Here is a 21334-nt window from a genome sequence, read left to right as displayed (position 1 = left end):
GGTTGCTGACGTTGTTCTTGAACCAATGTTCTTCTTGTCTTAGCCTCCCAAGTACTAGGATTACAGGTGTGTGCCACCACGCCTGGTAGGTTTTATCTTTTTCTTCTATTGATACATGACATTATATTACCATCATTCAAACTTGATGAGTATATTGAGGAAATAGTGAAGTGACTGTGTAGGACTGTCCATCTCACATAGTAGGTCCTTAACATATGACGAGTGTCTCTGCTTTATTTATGTTTGAATCAAGTCTAATGGTGTTGGAAATATGTGTTAACATTATTACTCACAGGTTTCCCAGTCAACTTCTAGACATTGTTAATCACGTCTTACATTGTCAATCACAATGTGTTTTCAAAAATGAGTGTTACAGGAACACTGCATTCTTCTAGACCAGTTTCTTCACTTTGCTCTTAATAGACTTCAGGTGCTCTTTGAGTAGCACTTTTATTGTTTTAAGTTAGAGAAGACTCTAAGAGAAGTTGCCAGGAACCAAATCGTACTTGGATCTATGAGTCTGGAAGCTTTATATGAGTGTGGCACATTAACAGCCACTAGGGAGAACCAGATTGTAGTAAACGAATTTTCTGATTCTTGCCCTTCGGTAAGCAATTTCTGTGCCACAAATGGGTTGAATGTGCTGATTTAATCTGCTATATATAACAACTCTGCTTTTCTCAGTCTGGTCTACTCTGTGCAGATCTAGGTTGGAATCTGAAGTTAGTGATGCCTCTCCAGTGTTACCATGATGGATATGTCTTCAGTATCCTGAGTAGCAAAGTTAACTCTTTTGTTGTTTTTTTATTTGTATCATTTATACTTCTTGTTTCTCCCATCTAAAAGAACTTGGGTAGAGTATATCCTCATGAAGTTTTTGATAGGCCCAAAGTGGTGGCCTGCTCTCCCGGTTGTAAACAAAAAGTTATTTGGCCTGTGACATTTCCAGATTCTAAACACTCCTAATTCTCTACTTCTTTTGAGACCATCCTCAGAGACCAGCTGTGAGTTCTCCCTAGTGATGGTTAATGTGCAACACTCATATAAAGCTTCCAAACTCATAGACCCAAGAGTAGATTTCATTTAAAGAAAAATGTGCTATGACAATTACTCTACCAGCATCCTGAACTGAAACACAAATCAGTAAATCAAAGATGTTGTTACCTGGGCATGGTGGCACTTGTACTTGGGAAGCTGAGATGGGAAGATCGCCTGCTCCAGGATAGCCTTAGCAATTTGGCAACACCCTCAGCAACTTAGCAAGACCTGGTTTCAAAATTAAAAAAAAAATTAAGCCGGGTGTGGTGGCGCACGCTTGTAATCCCCGCGCTTGGGAGGCTGAGACGGGAGGATCACACGGGTTCGAAGCCAGCCTCAGCTACTTAGAGAGGCTCTCAGCAACTTAGTGAGACCCTGTTTCCAAATTTAAAAAAAAAAAAAGGGTCTGGGAGTATAGCCTGGAGGTAGAAAGCCTCTGGGTTCTACCCCCAGTACCACCAAAATTTAAAAAAAAAATTAAAAAGGGCTGGGGGTGTGGCTCAGAGGTACAATGCCCCTAGCACCAAAAAAAAAAAAAAAAAAAAAAAAAAGAGCCTGGCTATGAGGCAGGATTCTCACTGTATATTATCGAGTCAGATATTACTTCAAAACCTATTCTATGGAATATCTATAGGATATTACAATTTAAAGAAAAAAACCTTCCTTACCTGAAACTGGTGGCAGGCATGGTGGATGGGCCTTTTGGAAAGAGAAGTGGAAAGAAAGCAGAATGTTGGTGGATATGCTGACAAGGCATATCCACGAGGAGGAGGGCTTTCTGTCTATTGAGCACCTGCTCTGTGCTTGGGGGTTCTGCTGGGCACCTTGCAGACATCATCTATTTAAACCTCCTTAAGAATAACCTGAAGCTGGGCATGGTGGCACACGCTTGTAATCCCAGCATTTGGGAGGCTGAGACAGGAGGATCATGGTTCGCAGGCCAGCCTCAGCTACTTAGTGAGGCCCTCTGCAACTCAGTGAGACCTTGTTTCAAAATAAAGAATAAAAAGTAGGGCTTGGGGTGTAGTAGCTCAGAGGTAGAATGCCCCTGGGTTCCACCCCCAGTATCTCCCCAAATAAAAATCTCCTGATCCTTATTTTACAGATTCAGCATAAGTCATTCTTCAGCGCCATTACTTGGTAAGTGGTGGGACTTGGATTCAAACCCAAGTCTGTCCACCCTTTAAGCCCAGGAGGCTGTTTCCGCCACTGTGTGGCTGCTGCCTTAAGAGCAGCTCAGCATGGAGATCAGATTGGCCTTCTTCCAAGGTTGAACAAGGTCTTTCAACACTGAGATTCTAGGTCACAGACGAGAACACGTAGAGGCATGGCACACCCTCCACCTTCCTACCCAAAGTCCTACTGCTGCGTCTTGTCTTCCGGTGCCAAAGGCTCCTCCCCCTTCATCACTGTCTCTCATCCCGGGAAAGGCAGCTGGCTGCTTGAGGGTGGTTGCCTCTAAGATTTTGGCTGTTGGGGTTTGAGAGGATTTGGGGAAGAAGGTGCGTGAGCTGGTGGGTAGTAGTGGGGTTTTACAGCGTTGTTATGAACTTTATGATGTGACCTGATTGTTTCATGTAGCCTTGTAAAACAAGCTGGAGGGTGATCACATCACTCCCTCTGCCTTCCTGACAGAAGTAAGACCTTCCTTCCTCAGTGCCTGGAAAGCTTCCTGATGCTTCACTCAGGCGAGCCCACCTTTCGGGTTATCATACGGTTCTGTAATAGGTGTGGAGGAAAAAAGAAGAGGTTGGGGGGGGGACCCTTGGGCTCAAGTCCTTACGCTACCACTCCTGGCAAAGATCAGTGACTCATGTCAGAGCGCAGTGCCACAATCTAACAGAAACAGGCCTGTTTAGCCCGAGCAATAAATAAATAAGCCACTTACACGTTTCTTGGGTGGTTGGCAAAATTTTGTCATCATGAAAACTCTCCCATCGGGCTTGCTGTGTTTACACAAGTGTCAGCCTCTGTCCCAACCCTGAGCTACCGAAGGAGGAGGAGCTGGGCTTTGTCCATTCCTTATTTATAAGTAGCTCCAAGTGAGGGGGAGGGACCAACAGGGTTGCCTCCTGCACCGGCTGCCTGGCTGCGTTACATCCACCAATGCCTGGGAAGCAGCCGGCTGGCTGCATCCTTCTGCTCGCATTCCTGGGTCTGCCTGGGCTGGCTGCTGCGCTTACCAGAACGTACCATATCGGGATCGTTGAAGAATACTGGAACTATGTCCCCCAAGGGAAGAATGTTATTACTGGCACGAGTTTTGCAGAAGACAAGTGAGTGTGAATGCAGGGTCCTCACAGACTCCCAGGTTTGGTCTCTTTGGGGAAGGTTGTAGTTCCTGGGTAGTTATGATGGAGGCAAACCGATAGAGATCAATAGAAAAGTTTTGCTTTTGCTTGAAGAACCTTTGCATGGGTGGATCGCAGTTGGTAAGAAGAAATTCTTAGCTCTACATACTTGTTGAGCCATCGCTGACCTTGTCTGTGAAGAGATATATACAGAGCCATGTGTTTTGAGTACTGGCTTATTCGATGAAAGGATAATTTTTCACTAGCAACTTCTAGGGGGGTTGGGACTCAGTTTATAAAGACATAAATAAAAGAAAAACAGGATGAAAATCTGAGAATTTTCAAGAATTCTTTAATGTTAAAAATGTGTTTTCTTAGCTTTTATTTTACAAATGAAAACTCATGATTATAACTAGGATATAAGTAATGTTCTGGTTTTGCTTCACAATGTTTAAAACAGGAGGACATCACAATAAATGTGGCTGGAATTTTAAAAGTTTCCTTAAAAATGACTCTTTCTCCAGTGAAAGGTTTGTTCTAGTCTTCATTGCAAGGGCAATTATCTCAGAGTCCATGGCATAGCCCGGGAGATGGTACTAGAGTATTCTATGCTCCTGATATTTAATTTTTGCCTGAAAATAGCTCTTTCTTCCCTGCCCTTAGGGTCCAGTGTCCTAAATTTCTTGTTCCACAGATTTTCCTATGAAGTCATCCCCTGCCTCTAGACGGCATCATGTACTTTTTTTTTTTTTTTTTTTTTTTTTTTTTTTTAGCTTTGTGGTTCTCAGAACATCTGAGATGATCTGGCAACCACTGTTTGAATGCTTGCTTTTTTCCTGATAGGCAGAGCCCATTCCATTCAACATTTTGGTTCTATTTCATAAAGATAAGATTAGTAGTTAAAATTCAGCAATGAACGTTGTATGCCAATACGATTTTAAGAGCCAACCCCCCACCCCCGGCCCTCCTACTCTAGAGAAAAAGACCTCCAATCCAGGTGGCTTGGATACATAGCTTCTCGTCTTTCTAACAACACAAAGGTGCTCATAATTATGTTTTGCGTGTGAAAGAACACTGATGCTCCTGCCAACCAAGTTGCCAACGACTGTTCCTGAAATGTTGTACTGGGAAGTTCAATGTCTGCAGGGTTCTTTCCAAAGAAAGCTCCTGATTCCTTTCAATCTCACATCTGCTGACCATTGGTGGCAAGAGACTTTACTGTGACCAATGAATATAGGACTAAAAAGGTGTCTCACCTGCCAGGAGCTGTCTTTAATAATGAAACTCTGCTGTCTCAGAGAGAGGGTTTATTAGGAAATGGTCAACGGGAGCAAGTATAGAGCATAAGACTGCTCAAAATGAGTATACTGAGTATAGGGAATACAGTCTTCAAGCTAAATGTGATGCTGGGCTGCCTTTCCACACGTTTGAGTACAGAAATTCTACTTTTCCTAGAAGGCCCATGTCAGTATAGCTACTTGTGGATATTTACTATGACTCAAGGATTTTACTAAGGACTTTTAACCCACTACTCCTTGCAGATTTTATTAATCCCATTTTATAAATCAGGAACAGAGGCTTTGAGGTTAAATACTTGCCAGTGTTTGCTGAATAAACAGCCACGCCAAACTTGCATGGCTTTGCTACCAGAGCCTATGTTGCTTCTTGCCAGGAAACCTGTTTCATGGTAAATGTGATCCTTTCCCACTGAATTAAGTCCAGCTTTGAGGGAAGCCAGGGAACTCGGAAGTAAGAACTTTCTAGGAAGTCTCAGTTCTTACCAAAGGCACACTAAGTTGGAACTTGTCACTCTTCCCAGAGAGATGTTAAAAGTGATCACTACTGTTCAGTGACCAAACTGGCAGTACCTTAAATACTCGTATGCTAGAATACTGTTTTACAAACCTGGATAGAGAAAGAAATGAGAGGCTTTCTCTTAGTCATTTCAGCCAGAAGATGGTGCTGAGAGCAAAGTGCAAGAAAATATATGAAAATTCTTAAGGTGAAAAAGAAAATAGACATGATGAAAACTGTTTGGTGTCCTATTAGAGCGAGGTGGCTTCACAGTGCCAGGATTCTATACAAGCGGATCTCTGTCCTTGGGCACAACTAGCTTGCTGGGATGTCACGCCTATGTGTCAAGGTCTCTAGGTGTTTCCTTCTGAAGTGCAGAGGGCCAGCACGTGTGCAGGGCTGCCTCGTGAAAGGGGAGCCCTGGTGAGCATGCAGTGTATGTTGGCTTTTGCCAGCCGTCAGGTTGTGGAGGTTCTGATGGTTGTGATAGGTGGTTCAGAGAAGTCCCTCAGAGGGTACAGTTGTCGTAGGCTGCTGGACTTGCTTGTAGATCACAGGACACACATGCCAGGTGCATATGAAGGGGCCATGGTGGAGGGGCATATGTGGAGCTCAGCATGTGTGCTCTGCATGGTGCCATTTACCTGGGAGCAGGAAGGAGCCACTTCGAATGACTTATCACACCTCAGCTTCCTGCAGGAGATGTAGCCTGCACCTTGACAGCCTGCTGTTTTAGATGTTCAGTCTCAGACAAATGCCCGAGATGCAGAGGACCCAGGCAGCCAGGTACCCAGTGTTCCACAGTGAAGGAAAAGAGCCTCAATCAGGAATCTAGAGATCAGAATTCTAACTCTTGCTCTGTCCCAAATGGTCTTGTGATCTGGAATATGTCACATTTTCTCTCTGGGTGTCGCTTTCCTTAGTTACAGTTTCCTTAAATACAATTTCAGTTCTTTGTTCCCTAAAGTCAAATGAGAAATGTAATTTTCAAAGCATCTGATGTAATTTTTGAGGCTGATTGAAAATAAAATCTTACCTAATTAGAAAGATTTTGGCAATGGTGAGTGAAAAGGGAGAAATGATTTTTTCAAATTTTCCTTCTAGAAATTGAGGTTGGAGAATGCCTGAGATTGGCCTGAGACTGATAGTGGTAACATGACAATTTCTGAAGTATTTCCTTCCTTCCTTCCTTCCTTCCTTCTTTCCTCCTTCCTTCCTTCATATGGAGGCTAAACCCAAAGGCATTCTACTTCTGAGATACACCCCAGATCTTTTCATTTTTTATTTTGAAACAGTCTTGCTAAGGTGTTGAGGGCATCACTAAGTTGCTGAGACTGACCTTGAACATTCAATCCTCCTGTCTCAGCCTCCCAAGTACTGGGATTACAGGCATGTGCCAACACTCTCAGCTTCTTGTATGTGGTACTGAGGATGGAACCCAGAGGCTTTCTACCTCCGGGCTATACTCCCAGACCCATTTTCTATTTTATTTGGAAAGAGGGTCTCACTAAGTTGCTGAGAGCCTCACTAAGTAGCTGAGGCTGGCTTCGAACCTGTGCGATCCTCCTGTCTCAGCCTCCCAAGCACAGGGAATACAAGCGTGCGCCACCACGTCCGGCTTTCATGTATAGTTTTTTGAACTATCCTTTCTCCCCCTTTTAAGAACTATTTTCAACTCTGTACTTTTTCATAAAGCTTTCCAGCAACTCTGGCTAGTTCTGAACGGTGTCCTTCCTAACATGATTGGGGTCTTTATCATGGGCTTGGACACAGCATTTTTTTCTTTCTGTGTTATTCTTTCAATTGTTTCACATACATCTGCTGCCTCTGCACCTGGAAGGAAAGCACTGTGCTGATAGAAGGTGTAGGTATTTAATAACACCCTTCTCTGCACAGAGCTTTGCCACTGACGCTGTCTCACAAAGCACAGAGTAAAAGGCCAGGCATTCGAATCATTAAGGCAAAGAGTAATGACTTTATCAATTTAGTTATTCTGGTTGCTTTATCTCTAAATAAGAGGAATGGGCAAAAATCTGGAAAACAGTTTTTGTTGTTTTGTTTTCCATTTGACAGAGAGAAGATTTTGTAAACTTTGAAATAAAAGGAAAGATAGCATCTCATTAGTGCTTGGCCGTTCCATAGATTCTCAAACTTATTGGCTTGCCAGAGTTTCAGTGATGTAAAAACATCCGAAAAACCAGAATTTGGCAGTATCGAGAGCCTAGGGAATCTTGATGCATAAGGATAGAATGGGAAATTCAAAGCCTTTCGCCGAAACTGTAGCAGACAGATGGTACAATATAACTTCCCAACCTGGCATTATTGCTTGATTTTAGAGTTTGGAAATATAATTCAAGCTGGCAAGGGTGGCTCATGCTTGTAATCCAGTACTTTGGGAGGCCGAGACAGGAGGATCACAGGTTTGTGGTCTGTCTCAGGAACTTAGTGAGGCCCTGTTTCAAAATAAAAAAAAAATAGGGCTGGGGGTGTAGCTCAGAGGTAGAATGCCCCTAGATTCAATTTCCAGCAAAACACACACACACACGCGCACACACACACACACGCACGCACGCACACACACATATAATTAAAACCATAATAACTAATATATTTGAAAGTATAAGATCTTGGAGTTATAGTCTGTTTAGAAGTATTTTCTCCCCCTAAACATACTGCTCCTCCTCCTCACTGGGCTTAATGGGAACATTGCACTCCTTTGATTTGCCTGGAGATGGTGTCAGCATTTTGATCCATTCATGCCGGTCCTGCTCGGGCTCATAAAACACTTAATTAGGGTGTGACTGTGCTTCAGTGGTAAAGCCTGGTCTTTAATGGGACAAGAGTGGGGTCACTTTAGTTAAAGCCAAGTTTTCACCACAGGTCTCATTAGGCAATTGACATACATGCAGGCTTTACTTCTCAGTGAAATGTGGGGTTTGCATGGATGCTGGCTCATGGCAGAACTGGCTTGGGATAAGAGTGAGCCTGATCCCTGCTCAAACCCTGAGTTTAATAGAGTCTGTTAGTGTTTCCTTGGCCACAGCACTAGGTCAGCTCATTGGTGGGAAGGGGTTCTGAACACCCCTAAGACCTGCTCTGCCATGAGTGTGAGTGATCGACCCACAGGTCCTCTAATAGAAGGGTCAACTGGGACTAGTGGGATGGTGATTGAGGATTTTGTAAGCTGAGAAATGAAGGGAAGGATATGATCTCATTAGTGCCTGGTCTTTCCACAGATTCCCAAACCTACTGACTTACTATCCTACTTTCAGGGGAAAAAAATTACTCAACACCCCTCTGGGTTCTTTCAATGCCTCCGAATTTTATTCAATGCCCCCTAACTACACTCAAGGCTACTACTGCCCCGTACATTAGTCCAGCATCCTCCCAGCCCAGGAGGTATTGCTGACTTTGGGAATATAGGTAAGACTTAGACAGATGATGACTTTCCAATCCAAGCTTCTCTCTTTTCCACATCAAAGACCATGTGTGGGCCCGATGCTGGGTGAATCTTTTGAAGCTGCTGTGGCACCCTCTATCAGTAACGATTGTTTTTTAGCTGCTGGCAGAGACTGAAATTTAGCAACTTACACAAATTGGGATTTTGCATTTGTTTGAAACTTGAAAGTGGGGAGCCCAAGGCCGGTGGATAGATGGTACGGGAGGGTACTAGAGAATTTCTGTCTCTTAACTCACCATCCTTAGCAGATAGTCATGATCATAGGATGGCTTTTAGGACTCCAGCTATCATGTCTATGTTCCAGGAAGGAGGAAAAGACGGAAAGAGGTAGGAGGGGCACAATGTCTACCATAATAATATAATAACCCTTTAAGGGCTCTCATCAAAACTCTATCCAACTTTTTTTTTTGTATGGTACTAGGGATTAAACTCAGGGGTACTTTACTTCCAAGCTGCACCCCAGGCCATTTTTATTTTGAAACAAGGTCTTGCTAAGTAACTATGCATTGGTCTTGAACCTGCAATCTTTCTGTCTCAGCCCCCTAAGTACTAGGATTACATGCAACTCTACCTAATCAATTAGCACGCCAAACTCTACCTAACCAATTTTGCCCATAGCTCAGTAGATGCTTGGAGCCACGGGGGTGGGGGGACTTTAAAATACAGCCCTTAGCTATGTGCTCTTCTATTCAAGAAAGGGACTCGAGTCTGTTACTAAGAGAGAAGAGGAGCATGGACATTGCAAGGTAGCAGGCAGTCTCTTCCCCCTTCTTTTCTGTTTCCTATCAGCCACGAGATCCTCTTCGTCCTCCTCTTCCTTTTCCCACGTGCACATGACACAGCCCAAGGCCTGGTTGGTGGAATCTGGAGAACTCATAGATGATACGATAGGCAAGTGTCACGGAGTCCCTGCTCTGCTCCAGGCATGGTTCACATGCTGTGCAGAGGGGCGACCAATCATCTGTCCTTGGTCAAGGGCACCAAAAGGCATAGGGGGAGTTTTCCTAGCTAAGCATAGTCCAGCAGTGGTCTAACCGAGACACTGAAGCAGCCCAGCACTCTGGTGGAGTATGGAGCTCTGGTGTCCATCACTAAATTTAGAGTTCTCTTTCTACTTACTAGGCAAGTAATCAAATCTCTCTTTGCTTCCTATAGTGATATAGTTGCTTCAGGGTATATTAGTTTCCTGTGACCACTGTAACAAAGGGCTGGCTACGAACTCAGTGTCTTAAAACAACAAAGGTTTATTCTCTCCCAGTTTGGGGAAGCGTAAAATGAGGGTGTTAGCAGGACCCCAGCTTCCAATAGTGTCCAGTGTTCCTTGGCTTGTGGACATATCACTGTCTCCATTTTCATGATAAATGGCAACTCTACTATCTCAGTGGGTCCTGGGGAACAGGAGCTCTATGAGAAAGAAAATTTAAGGGGTCACTTTTCTTTTTCTTTTTTTTTTTTTTCTGGTAGCACTGGGAATTGGACCCAGAGGCATGCTACCTCAGAGCCACACCCCCTAGCCCTATTTTATTTTTATTTTGAAACAAGGTCTTGCTAGGTCAATGAGAGTCTCACTACTTTCTGAGGGCTATCTTCAACCTGTGATACTCCTGTCTCAGCCTTCCAAGTACTAGGATTACAAGCATATGCCACCATGCCCAGCTCAACTTTCCCTCTTTTCTAAGAGAGCTTTATCAGAGCTAATCATGGCGCCACGTGGACCGAGCACCACTCTCCCAGGTGCTGCACGTGGGCTCAGCATCTCTTCTCACGCAATCTCATGATGACTCTATCACTGTTGCTGGCTTACAGGCGAGACACTCTAATCCAGAAAGGTTAAGTCACTCCTGAAGTGGGACAGTTGTATTCAGGCTCATTTGTTCTTTACCACGTGGACACAAGTTGTGTGTGTTCTCAGGGGCTCAGAAGTGAAGTATGAGAAGGGCGGACCTAAGATGTAGGTGGTACTGGCAGAATCAGGTTGAAAGAATCATCTAGGAGCACATCACCCAGATGGCTTCGAAAATTATTAGGCTAATTAGAGAAGGTGCGGCTGCGCTGAGTTACGCGGTCTAATCCCCATCTCCACCCTTTTTGCCAAGTGGTTTTTGTCCCAACCTGGTGCTGTTTTCTCCTCCATGAGCAACGTCCGCTCAAGCTCAGACACCACTTGTCCTTGTTGTGACTGGTGATCTCACGCACCTGCTCGGATCCCACACCTGCTGACGTGACTTTGCGGCTCTTCTTTACCCCGCCCCCGCCAGACCTTCAGGCTCTGTATAGCTGCAGTGTGGTTGACACTTAACATGAAAAACTACAGGCTGCTATCTACTCTCTAAGGCATGTGTTTTGATTTTCCAACCAGATGGTAGGTCTCTTGAGCGAAGGAACTGAGATGAAGAGATCGTGGCCCTAATTTCTAGTTTAGTGTCCCATACCTGAAATGTATTATTTTCCACAATTGCTTCATGGGGAAAGTCATCCCCATTGCATGGCGGTGGGGTTGCTGATCATATTTGCATCCCTTGTGAGCGATGGACTCCTGGGAATCTATCCTAGAAGCCAACCTCTGTAAATCTGAGGCAATGCCCAGAGGCAGAGTGCTGTGTGTGTGTGTGTGTGTGTGTGTGTGTGTGTGTGTGTTACCAGGGATTGAACCCAGGGGCATTCTACCTTTGCGTTATACCCCCGGCCTTATTTTATTTTTGAAACAGGATGTTACTAAGTTGCTGAGAACCTTGCTAAGTTTCTGAGGCTGGCCTTGAACCTGCAATTCTCTTGTCTCAGTCTCCCAAGTACTGGGACTATAGGAGTGCACCACTGTGAACAGATTGGACAGTTTTTTTTTTCTGATAACAGCTGATGTCATTTGCTTCTAGAAGGTATCTCCTTTTATGGTATCCCCCCACTCCACCTGGCTTTGGTAATGTGATGGTCCAAACCCCACTTCTTCTTTAAGGCAGTTGCTAATAGGAGACTTTGAAACTCCAGTGGATTTTTTTCACAGCAGGAACTAGGTACTTCTCAGCTTGAGTCAAGATGTGAGAAAGTAGGTTGGGGGTGCTCCTGAGGGACAGTGACTGCTCAGCGCCTTACAGTGAGGCTGCCCAGCCAAGCTCACCAAGGTAGACATTCTGATGGGCTCACTCTGGATGGGATATTTCTCTTACGTAAGTCTCCCTTAAAGCAACTCCTTTGCTCTGTTTCTTGGTCAAGGTTTGCGTCTTCCAGGACTTGTGGGACCTGGGCTTCTGACCTTCTGTTTCAAATGTATAATGTGTTCTTAGAGGTAGCTTGTTTGCACAAACACTAAAACAACTGCTTTCTCTTTCTCTTACTTTTATATTTATTTATTTATTTTTGTAGTACTGGGGATAGAAGCGAGGGGCATTCTACCTCCGAGCTACATCCCCAGCCCTATTTTTTTATTCTTTATTTTGAAACAGGATTTCACTGAGTTGTAAAGGGCCTAAGTAACTGAGGCTGGCTTCAAAACTGCACGATCCTCCTGTCTCAGCCTCCCAATTGCTGGGATTATAAGAGTGAGCCACCAAGCCCGGCTCTGTTACTTTTAAAGCACCACTTTCTTTTTCAATTTCAACAGAATTCCCCTTCACCATCAAATAGTTAGCTATGGTTTTATATTTTGTGCTATGTACTATAGAAATGTGACTCCCCTACTTGGAAGCACACCAGAGTCAGGTTATATTAGGTTGTGTTATGTGGAGTAACAAATAACTAAAGGGTTATTTCTTACCCACTGGAGTTTGCAGAGCGTCCACCACTCCAAGGCAACTGTCTGCCCTGCATACCCAGAAATCCTGGCTGATTTGATCTCAGGACTTCACAATCTTAACTGAAGGCTTCCTTTGCAGCCGAGGTTTTCCTTGCAGTGACAATTAGAAGCCCTGACCTCGAGGTCACCCACGTCCCTTCCACTCACAGCCCATCTCCTGGGAGTCTCATGGCTTCAACTAACTGCAGGAGCAGAATCTCTGCACTCTCTTGTTGGAAGAAAGAAGGACCAGAACAGGGAGCCCTGGAAAGCATCATTTGATGAGCCCTGAGACACCAGGGCTTGCCACCAGAAAGTCTGATCCGGTCATCCTAAAATGGGGCCTGAGAGCCTAAACATTTAGCACATGTGCCTAGTGATTCTGATGTAGATGCTCGATGGGTGGCCAGCTGGGAGGTTGTGCAAAATGAAAGTCCATGTATAACCCAGTGATAAAGCATAGCTCAGCTTGTGTACTAAGTGCTGCGGGGAGTCAGCAAGTGCTTCTCGCCCTCCGATGTTCCATTTCTCTTCTTGTTGGGGTGGCTTTGCTAGACAAGTCATGGCGACATCAGAGTGGATGGAGAAAAGTCAAAGGCAGGGGTGGGGTCAGGACCTTTTAGCAGATTAAAAACAGCAGTATGTATGCAAGGTGTGGCACGCCTGCTGAGCGTGTGTGTGTGTGTGTATATGTGTAGGTTGGGAGAACAGGATAGAGGAGTGTGGAGGGTCTACCCTGCAGAGCCTGTTGGAGTGTCAAGGCCCCATCAGGCCGAGCCCAGACAGCACGTCAGGGGACCTAGATCTAATCCTTGCCCTGGTGCTGCCTCATCGGTGATCCTGTGCTGCCTGCTCTGGCGCTCCTTAGGCAGCTTATGGATGACTCATTTCTTCTTGCTTTTCCTCCTCCTCTTCCTTCTGAGCAGCCTGTTCAATCAAGAGTGGTGCTCATCTGCTAGTTAATTAACAGAAGCATGAAAATGATTGGTTTAAATATATTAGAAATTTTTTTCTGTTTTTTTTTCTCTTTCTTTCCTGTTTTTCTTTTCTTATACAAACGGGATCCACAGGTTGGCAATCACCAGGGTCTCAGGTCCCTCTTGGCATTCCAACTGACTGTCCCTAGGGTATGACCCTCTTCCTCATTGCATCAAAATGGCTCCTGGAGCTCCAGTCGTCAGGTCTTCATTTCAGGTAGAGTAAGAATAAGAGCAAAGGACAAAAAGGACTCTGGCAGCTGCATCCACAGAAATACCACTGAGTGCATCTGTCTATCTTTTATTGGCTAGAATGTGGTGCATGACTGCCCTGAGCTGAAAGTGGGCTGATAAATGTCCAGAATCAGGAGTCCCACTCTCTTGCACAGGGGAATACATAGGCCCCTGCCTCCTAGAGCAGAAGAGGGCCTGCTCTTACTCCTGGGTGTACACATGCAGGCTCAGCCAGTAGGACCCAGAACATGCACAGATGGGGCCAGGACCTGTGTCCCAAAGCCTGAGAGAGAAGACTCAGCAAGCCAAAGGCTTGGCAAATTCTCTTCCGTCCAACTCAGTGAGCAGGCGCTGAGCTCCCTGCTCAGGAGACCAGTCCCCTGGCATAGAAGGAGGACTGACTCCAACACGCTTTGTGGCAGCAGCTGTGTATTTGGAGGTTAGAAGGTGTGCAAGACAATGCTGGCACCCCAGTAGCCACACAGCCTGGGCCTTCTTTTCTAAATAAAATATGAGCTCTTTCTTAATTGTTTTAAAAGTAAATGCATAGGGACTTAGGTACAGAGTAAACACAGTATAAAAGAGGATAAATAAGAGTTAACAGATCCCTTTTCCCTCCTGCCTTTGGCCTCAGTCCTGTGGCCCGGAGGATGCACTTTTATGGCTTTCAAATGCTTTTGCAAATACATATGTATATATTGTTTTAAAACCAGCACAAATGGATCATACTTTGCATGCTGCTCTGCATGTGCTTTTTTCATTGGTATCTTGGTAATCAGTCTGTATTAGCACTTAGATGGCGCAAATATGCCAGTATTATTTGCCTTTTTTTGTGTATGATACTGGGGATTGAACTCAGGGGGTATTCTCCCTCTGAGCTACAGCAAGCCCTATTTTTTTTTTTTTTTTGAAACAGGGTCTCACCAGGGTGATAAGAGCCTCACTATTTTCTGAGGCTGTCCTTGAATCTGCGATCCTCCCAAGTACTGGGAGTATAAGCATGTGCCATCATGCCAGCTATGTGTGAAATTATTACTTGACAGTCGAAGAACATTTCTGTCTTTTCACACTTGCACTATCACAATTATTCTCTGACCATTTTATCACGATTCCTGTTTTGTTGGTTCCATTATCCAGATTGGAAGCTGAGCCCAGGAGGCTGGGGTTGGGGGAGAGCTTTGCAGCTCCTAGGAATCTGGCCTGGGCATATCCTGGCTCTTCCACAAGGGCCTGAATCCATGGCTCCCCCTTCATCCCAGTCCCCTCCCCCACTGACTCCACATCAAGGGCAGGCAGGGCTGACACAGGGCCAGCAGCCTGGGCATGTTAGTGATCTGAGGCTCTGGGCAGATAAATTCATTTTCTCATTCAATTGATGCATGTAAAACTACTTTAACTGGAGGAGAGGAAAGGAGAGGAGAGGAGAGGAGAGGAGAGGAGAGGAGAGGAGAGGAGAGGATAAGTGACCTAGTGGTGGCAACTCTCAATCTCTCTTTAGAGGCAGCAAGAAGAAACTTACCCTATGGTCCACTGGGCCAGTCAGTTTTTCTCAAGAGAGACTTTAATGACAGTTTGTTATTACTGGAGTACAATCCTTGGGGTCTCCTCAGCCACTTCTCAAACCCCATCTCGAGCTTTCTTTGCAACCTCATATAATATTCATGCTTGAAAAGTTCTAGGAGTTTCAGTTTTCTTCACCTTCAAAATAATTTCCAGTGAGTTTTTCACCTCAGCCCCCATGATTCTCCAGGTCCCTGGTGATATTTTAGGCCCATTAGAGGGGAGAGCCATCCCCTCCAATCCTTCATCTGTCTGCTCAGTTGAGGGCTCCTGAAGGTTCTCAGCCTCTGAGGTGGAGGTCAGCTATGTTGCTTTGGGACTTTTTAGCTAGGCATAGTGGCACATGCCTATAATCTGAGTACTTGGGAGGCTGAGACAAAAGGATGACAGGTTTGAGGCCAGTCTCAGCAACTTAGTGTAACCCTGTTTTTTAAAAAAAGGACTTAGTGTCTCTGGTTCAATCCCGAGTAACACACACACACACACACAAATGGTGGGGGAGGCTGTGTTGCTGTGTTGAGTTTGACCTGTCAAATGACCATATTAGGTGTCCTGGGGAAAGCTGAATGGCTCAGATGGTTAGAAAGAGAGGAAGTGAGCCAGGTGTGGTAGCGCACGCTTGTAATCCCAGTACTTGCGAGGCTGAGACAGGAGGATCTCATTTCGAAGTTAGCCTTAGCTACTTAATGAGGCCTTCCACAACTTAGTGAGACCCTATTTCAAAATACAGAATTAAAAAATCAGACTGGGGATGTGACTCAGAGGAATCCCCCTGGATTCAATCCCTAGCACACACACAGAGAGAGAGAGAGAGAGAGAGAGAGAGAGAGAGAGAGAGAGAGAGAGAGAGAGAATATTACTCTTTAGCTTAATTTTAAAACATTCTATACTGTGTTTAAATGCTTTTCTTTTACATTTTGTGGTTCTGTACACTTCTGTTTATGAATTACAAAAAGGCAAAGCAGCTATAAACCCTACTTATCAGTGGGTCTCTGGAAAGTAGCAATCTCTGGAAGACAAACCCAGCAAGGTGAAGGTCACCTGTTCTGCAACATATTCACTGGAAGTTTACTCTTTCTTTCTTTCTTTCTTTCTTTCTTTCTTTCTTTCTTTCTTTCTTTCTTTCTACATTACAATGAGGTTCAAAGTGATCAAACATACATGCATGCAGCACTTGGTGTATTTCCTTTGGTATCCTACTTCTTTCCCCTCTCCTCCCTCCCCATACATTTAGTGAGATTGGTAGTGATACCTTCATGTATGGACAAACATTTGCACGATTTCCTTCTTCGACCTCCTTTCCCCCTTCCTCCCTGTCCCAAGCCACTCCCACTAGTCTACTACTGGTCTCTCTCCTCATTTATCTGAAGTCCCTTTTGTTTTCTATTTTCTCTTGAGCTTCCACATATGAGAGAAAACATGTGACCTTGACTGTCTGAGTCACTGAGTGGTTTCTGATGGCCACAAACTGTACCCTAGAGCCAGGCAGCGTTGGATGAATGAATGCCTTGTGTAGTTTGGTTACAAGGGGGACCTAGTAAATGGACGTGGGTGGGTTACGGCCCAGCCATTGCACTAGAATGTGAGTTCTGCCAGTAGCGAGGCATTATGTCATGCAGTTATGGAGAGGGCAGCTCCCAAAGACCTTGGAGTACTTGTGGACTGGTGGTCTGCACACAGAGAGAAAACAGCTACGTGTTCAGCTGCCTCACTTCCCCAAATACACTTGTGTGGAGCGTGACATTCTTCCTATGGAGATGAGCTCAACCTTGACTCCTTTTCTAAGTAGTCACTACCAACCAATCAGATCTGGGGCACAAGGTGAAATGTATTTGTCATCCTGGGCCTAGAGGATATTCAAAATCACACGTGACAACATATGCTTTTCTGCAAAAGTAGTTTGCAAAACTGCTGGCTTTAGCTTGCTGGTTTGGGAGCAAAATTATGGCTTTAGACTCCTTTAAGCATCAACTCTTTCTAGCAATTGGAATAGGAAATTAGGCATTAGGAAACAGGAAATTAGGTGAGGCGTTATGAATAAGAATATTTTTGAAGGAGTTTTTGGTTTCCGTGAACTCACAAGCCAGAGCTGTACATATCTTTTTATGTGTGTAGTCGGGGAGGGGTGTTGGGGATTAGCCCCAGGAGTATTCTACTTATTCTACCTTGAAGCTATACTCCCATCCCTATTTTATTTTATTTTATTTTATTTTATTTTATTTTATTTTATTTTATTTTATTTTGTTTGTTTGTTGGTGGTACTAGGGTTCCTGGAAGCCCTTCTGCCTCCAGGCTACACTCCCAGACCTATTTTTATATTTTTATTTGGAAACAGGGTCTCTTAAGCCAGCGTGGCTGGCTTCGGACCTGCGCAATTCTCCTGTCTCTGCCTCCCAAGCACGGGGATTATAAGCGTGCACCATACCCGGCGTCCTATTTTATTTTTAAAAAGGGTTGCTGAGAGTCTCACAAAATTGCTGAGCCTAGCCCCTTGGTTCCTCAGGAGGAACCTTCAATCCTCTTGTCTCAGCCTCCCAAGTACTAAGATTACAGGTATGTGTCACAACACCTGGTGAGACATACATATCTTAACGTATTTTGGACAGTGCTACCACTAGGGTATAATCAGAGCATTGAGTTTGTAGAGAGGAGGAGAAGAGGAAGAATTTGAGGTGATCCTGAAGGATGCTTGGCAGGTGGAGAATGGGGAAGGCAAATGAGACATGGAAAAAAGAATGTGTGGGAGTCTTGGAATGCTGAAAGACATGGCGTGTTCCAAGAAGGATGGAAAAGTGTGAGGACCTGGGTGTTGGGACCGAGAAATGAAATGAAGCTGGAAAGGAAAGCTGGGACAGATTACTCCCAAGGACTTCTACTGCTTTGATTTGAACGTCGTAATCCTCCCCAGCTTAACTCAGGTGCCCTCTCCTCCATTTCCTCTAATGGTTCCTCTACAATCTAGGAACTTTCCTGTCTTCTACTCCATTGCAGGACGGATTCTGGGTTACTTGATAGAACTGACCTTTAACTCTGTCATCAGAGGCAATGGACGCAGAGTCAATTGGACCCCAATCGGGCAGCACCTGTCAGGGTAGCAATGCCTTCTTGTAATAGAGACCGTGGGGGAACTTTATAGGAGGAACTGCTTAGGCGCTTGAATCTGAGTCACTGGGGCACTAACATTTGATAATCTCTTTGAGGAAATGATGATGAAACCCTGAAAAAAAAATCTCTTTAGCTGTTGTGTCTTTGATGCTTTTCCCAACCTTAGTGATTGGGAATTGAAAATCCATTTGTTAGCACCAAGGCCATCAGACCTGGTATGGCCACATCAACAAAGGAATGCCTTTGCTTAGATATGACCCAGAAAGAAGGGAGAGGAATTAGGAGAAGATGACCATTGAAGTAGAAGGAGACAGAGAACTTTGCCAAACACCCAGACCAGGCTAGGCAAGGGGATGCCACATCTGAGTCCCTGGGAGTGGGAGACTCAGTTTAATCATATGCCAAGAAATAAAATCCTTCAAATCAGACATGAAGTTATACAGAGTTTGGATAAGCTGTACATCCACAGTGGTTTAGTAATCCAGTGAGCAGAAAGAAGACAGAAAACACAAATTGGGCATATAGGTATGGGGCAGGGGAGCCAGATAGGGGATCCTGCCCAAACTGACTTCCTGAAACACAGATCTGTCAACTTCTCTGCTCAAAACCTCAGACACTCTTAATTACAGATAAAATTATATCTGGATGTTTTAATGCAGTGCTAAATTTTTCCCACATTCCCATCAAGTTTTCTGGCTGTACAAAGCTGCTGTGAGTCCTAGGCTGACCTCGTAGTCCCCAAGCCATGACACTTAACTGCCAGACGTCTCCTAAATTCTCCACAACACATTATTCTACCCTTATAGTTCTTAGCTGTTTCTTTTGTGTAAGTATCAATGTCTTTGTCTCTCCCTCATGATTATAAACATACTTGCTCAGACCAGGCATGGTGGTATATACCTGTAATCCCAGTACTTGGAAGACTGAGACAGGAGACTCACTGGTTCAAATCCAGCCTAAGCAATTTATCAAGACCCTGTTTTCAAATAAAAATAAAATAGGGCTGGGGGTATAGTATGGAGGTAGAACACCCCTGTGTTCAATCCCCAGCACTTAGGGAAGAAAAGGCTTATTTGGGGCTCAATCATGTGCGTTTTTGTATCTAAAACATCTAGCCCAGCACCCTGCATGCCATAAATTCTTTATGTGTCCCTGCTGGAAGTCACTGGAATGAATTTCAAGCTTATTACAGGATGGAAACAGAAGAGATGCATGTGGGATCCATTGGAGTGTTCTCAGAGGAGTCACATGTGCTGATAGGCAGGTGGAGCCTGTTACAAGGCAGGGCCTTTTCTGGTTCCCATCCAGAGTGGTCATGTGTCTTTAAGGCTTGTCCCATTGTAGGGACATAGTCACACAGGGTTATAGACTTTATATAATTTGGTCCAAGAAACATGTCTATCTCCAGAGGAACACTGTCCCTGGTTCTATGTTTGGACAGCATGGGAACATTGCAGAATCTAGTTTACATTTGTTAATGTCTGAGGCTGGGGCTTGGGACAAGTGCTGGAATCAGAGAGCAGAGAAAAGTGTTAAGGGGATTGTATGCTGAGAGGGGTAGGGTTAGGAAGAACTGTACAGGGTACTCTGGAAGAACCTAGACTTGAGTTATGAGTGACGTAAGTCATATCATGAGCCTTTAGGCTGTTATGCCATAGAACAGATCTTTTAGGGTTTTTAAGATCCAACTAGTCTTATCATCTGGAATTGTCAGAACACTCATTGCAGGCCAGGAATAAACAGAACTACATGAATTGCTCATTCTAGCCCAGAGTGTACTGCCTGATCATTCTGTTAGAGACATTGGGCTATATTCTTTGGGAAAGTCTGGGATAGGTTTCTGTTCGAAAGAACTGGAAAAGAAAAAACAAATACCAGAAAAGGTCTATGGACATGGAGAAATAGAAAACAGAAATGCTGAATAATACCTGAAAGGTAATTGTCACATTTTTTGGGAATGAATTAGATGAATGATTGAATTATTAGAAAGGAATGAAATAAAATAAAGGTATAAGAAATGGGAAAGGGAAGAATGAAGAGGAATAGTTATAAATAGTCATGATGAAGGAAGCAACTGGAATCCATTAGGAGGAAGACGTGAATAACAAAATTTAAGCAATTAAAAAACCCAGCTGCGCGAGGTGATACACATTTGTAATCCCAGCATTTGGGAGGCTGAGACAGGAGGATCGCGGTTCTAGAACAGCCTCAGCTACTTAGGCCTTTTGCAACTCAGTGAGACCCTGTATCAAAATAAGGAATAAAATATAGGGCTGGGGGTGTAGCTCAGAGGTAGAATGCCCCTAGGTTCCATCCCTAGTACCACAATAAAAAAGAAAGAAAGAAAGAAAAGAAAAGAAAAGAAAAGAAAAGAAAAGAAAAACCAAACAAGCAGAGTGTGGTGGTCCACGCCTGTAATCCTTGTACTTGGAAAGTTGAGACAGGGAGATTGCAGGTTCCAGGCCAACCTTCAGAACAACTCCACAAGGTCTTTGGCAACTTAATGACATTCTGTTTCAAAATAAAATAAAAAAGGGCTAGGGGTGTAGTTCAGAGGTAGAATGTCCCTGGGTTTGATCCCAGCACAGAGGGAGGAGAGAGGGGGAGAGAACACAAACAGCTCAGACAGATGTTGTGTTTGACCAGCCCTATAGTTTGTAGAAGCTCTAGATCTAGATCCACATCCTCCTAGAAGCTGATCTAGATCCACGTCCTCAGGCACACAATAAGGAAGTCCCTCCCATCGATGGACTCCCTTATATTGAGATAGCTGGCTGCTCTGCCCTGCTCCTCAACTGATCTCTGTGGTCCAGGGTGGGCTGGATGGTAGACGATGACACCAACTAGCCAGGTCAGGATCACAAGTCCTGCCCTGACAATGCTGCACTGGGGAAGCGGGGTACACTCACAGGTTAGACTGGGTCACTTCTCCATCAGTGGAGCTGGAGCCCCTTTCAAAGCACAAAGGATGAGAATGAGGAAGGTGTGCTCTTAGACCAAAGGATGGAACACAGATGCTGCATTGCCAGAACTCCAAAATGCTCAATGCATCAGCCATCCTCTTTGCCTAGGCAATTTCTCTTTGTTCTTTGGCAGCACATTTAGG

The 21334-nt window shown here is 44.5% G+C and overlaps 1 protein-coding gene across 1 annotated transcript in view; it reads left to right on the top strand.

The window, feature by feature from the left end:
* Nucleotides 1–3144: 3144 nt before the first annotated feature.
* The window catches only part of HEPHL1 (hephaestin like 1), a gene marked incomplete at both ends in the record, with an annotated part of 85937 nt that continues 67747 nt past the window's right edge, over nt 3145–21334 (top strand). Inside the window, one exon of the mRNA XM_080692610.1 lies at nt 3145–3314. Coding sequence (XP_080548736.1) covers nt 3145–3314 — 170 coding nt within the window. The remainder of the gene's footprint in view (nt 3315–21334) is intronic.

This window comes from Muscardinus avellanarius (genome assembly GCF_963383645.1).
Source record: "Muscardinus avellanarius genome assembly, chromosome: 1".
Taxonomy (NCBI): Eukaryota; Metazoa; Chordata; class Mammalia; order Rodentia; family Gliridae; genus Muscardinus; species Muscardinus avellanarius.
The sequence above is the reverse complement of the archived record's forward strand: the minus strand, read 5'-3'. Positions and strand labels throughout refer to the sequence as shown.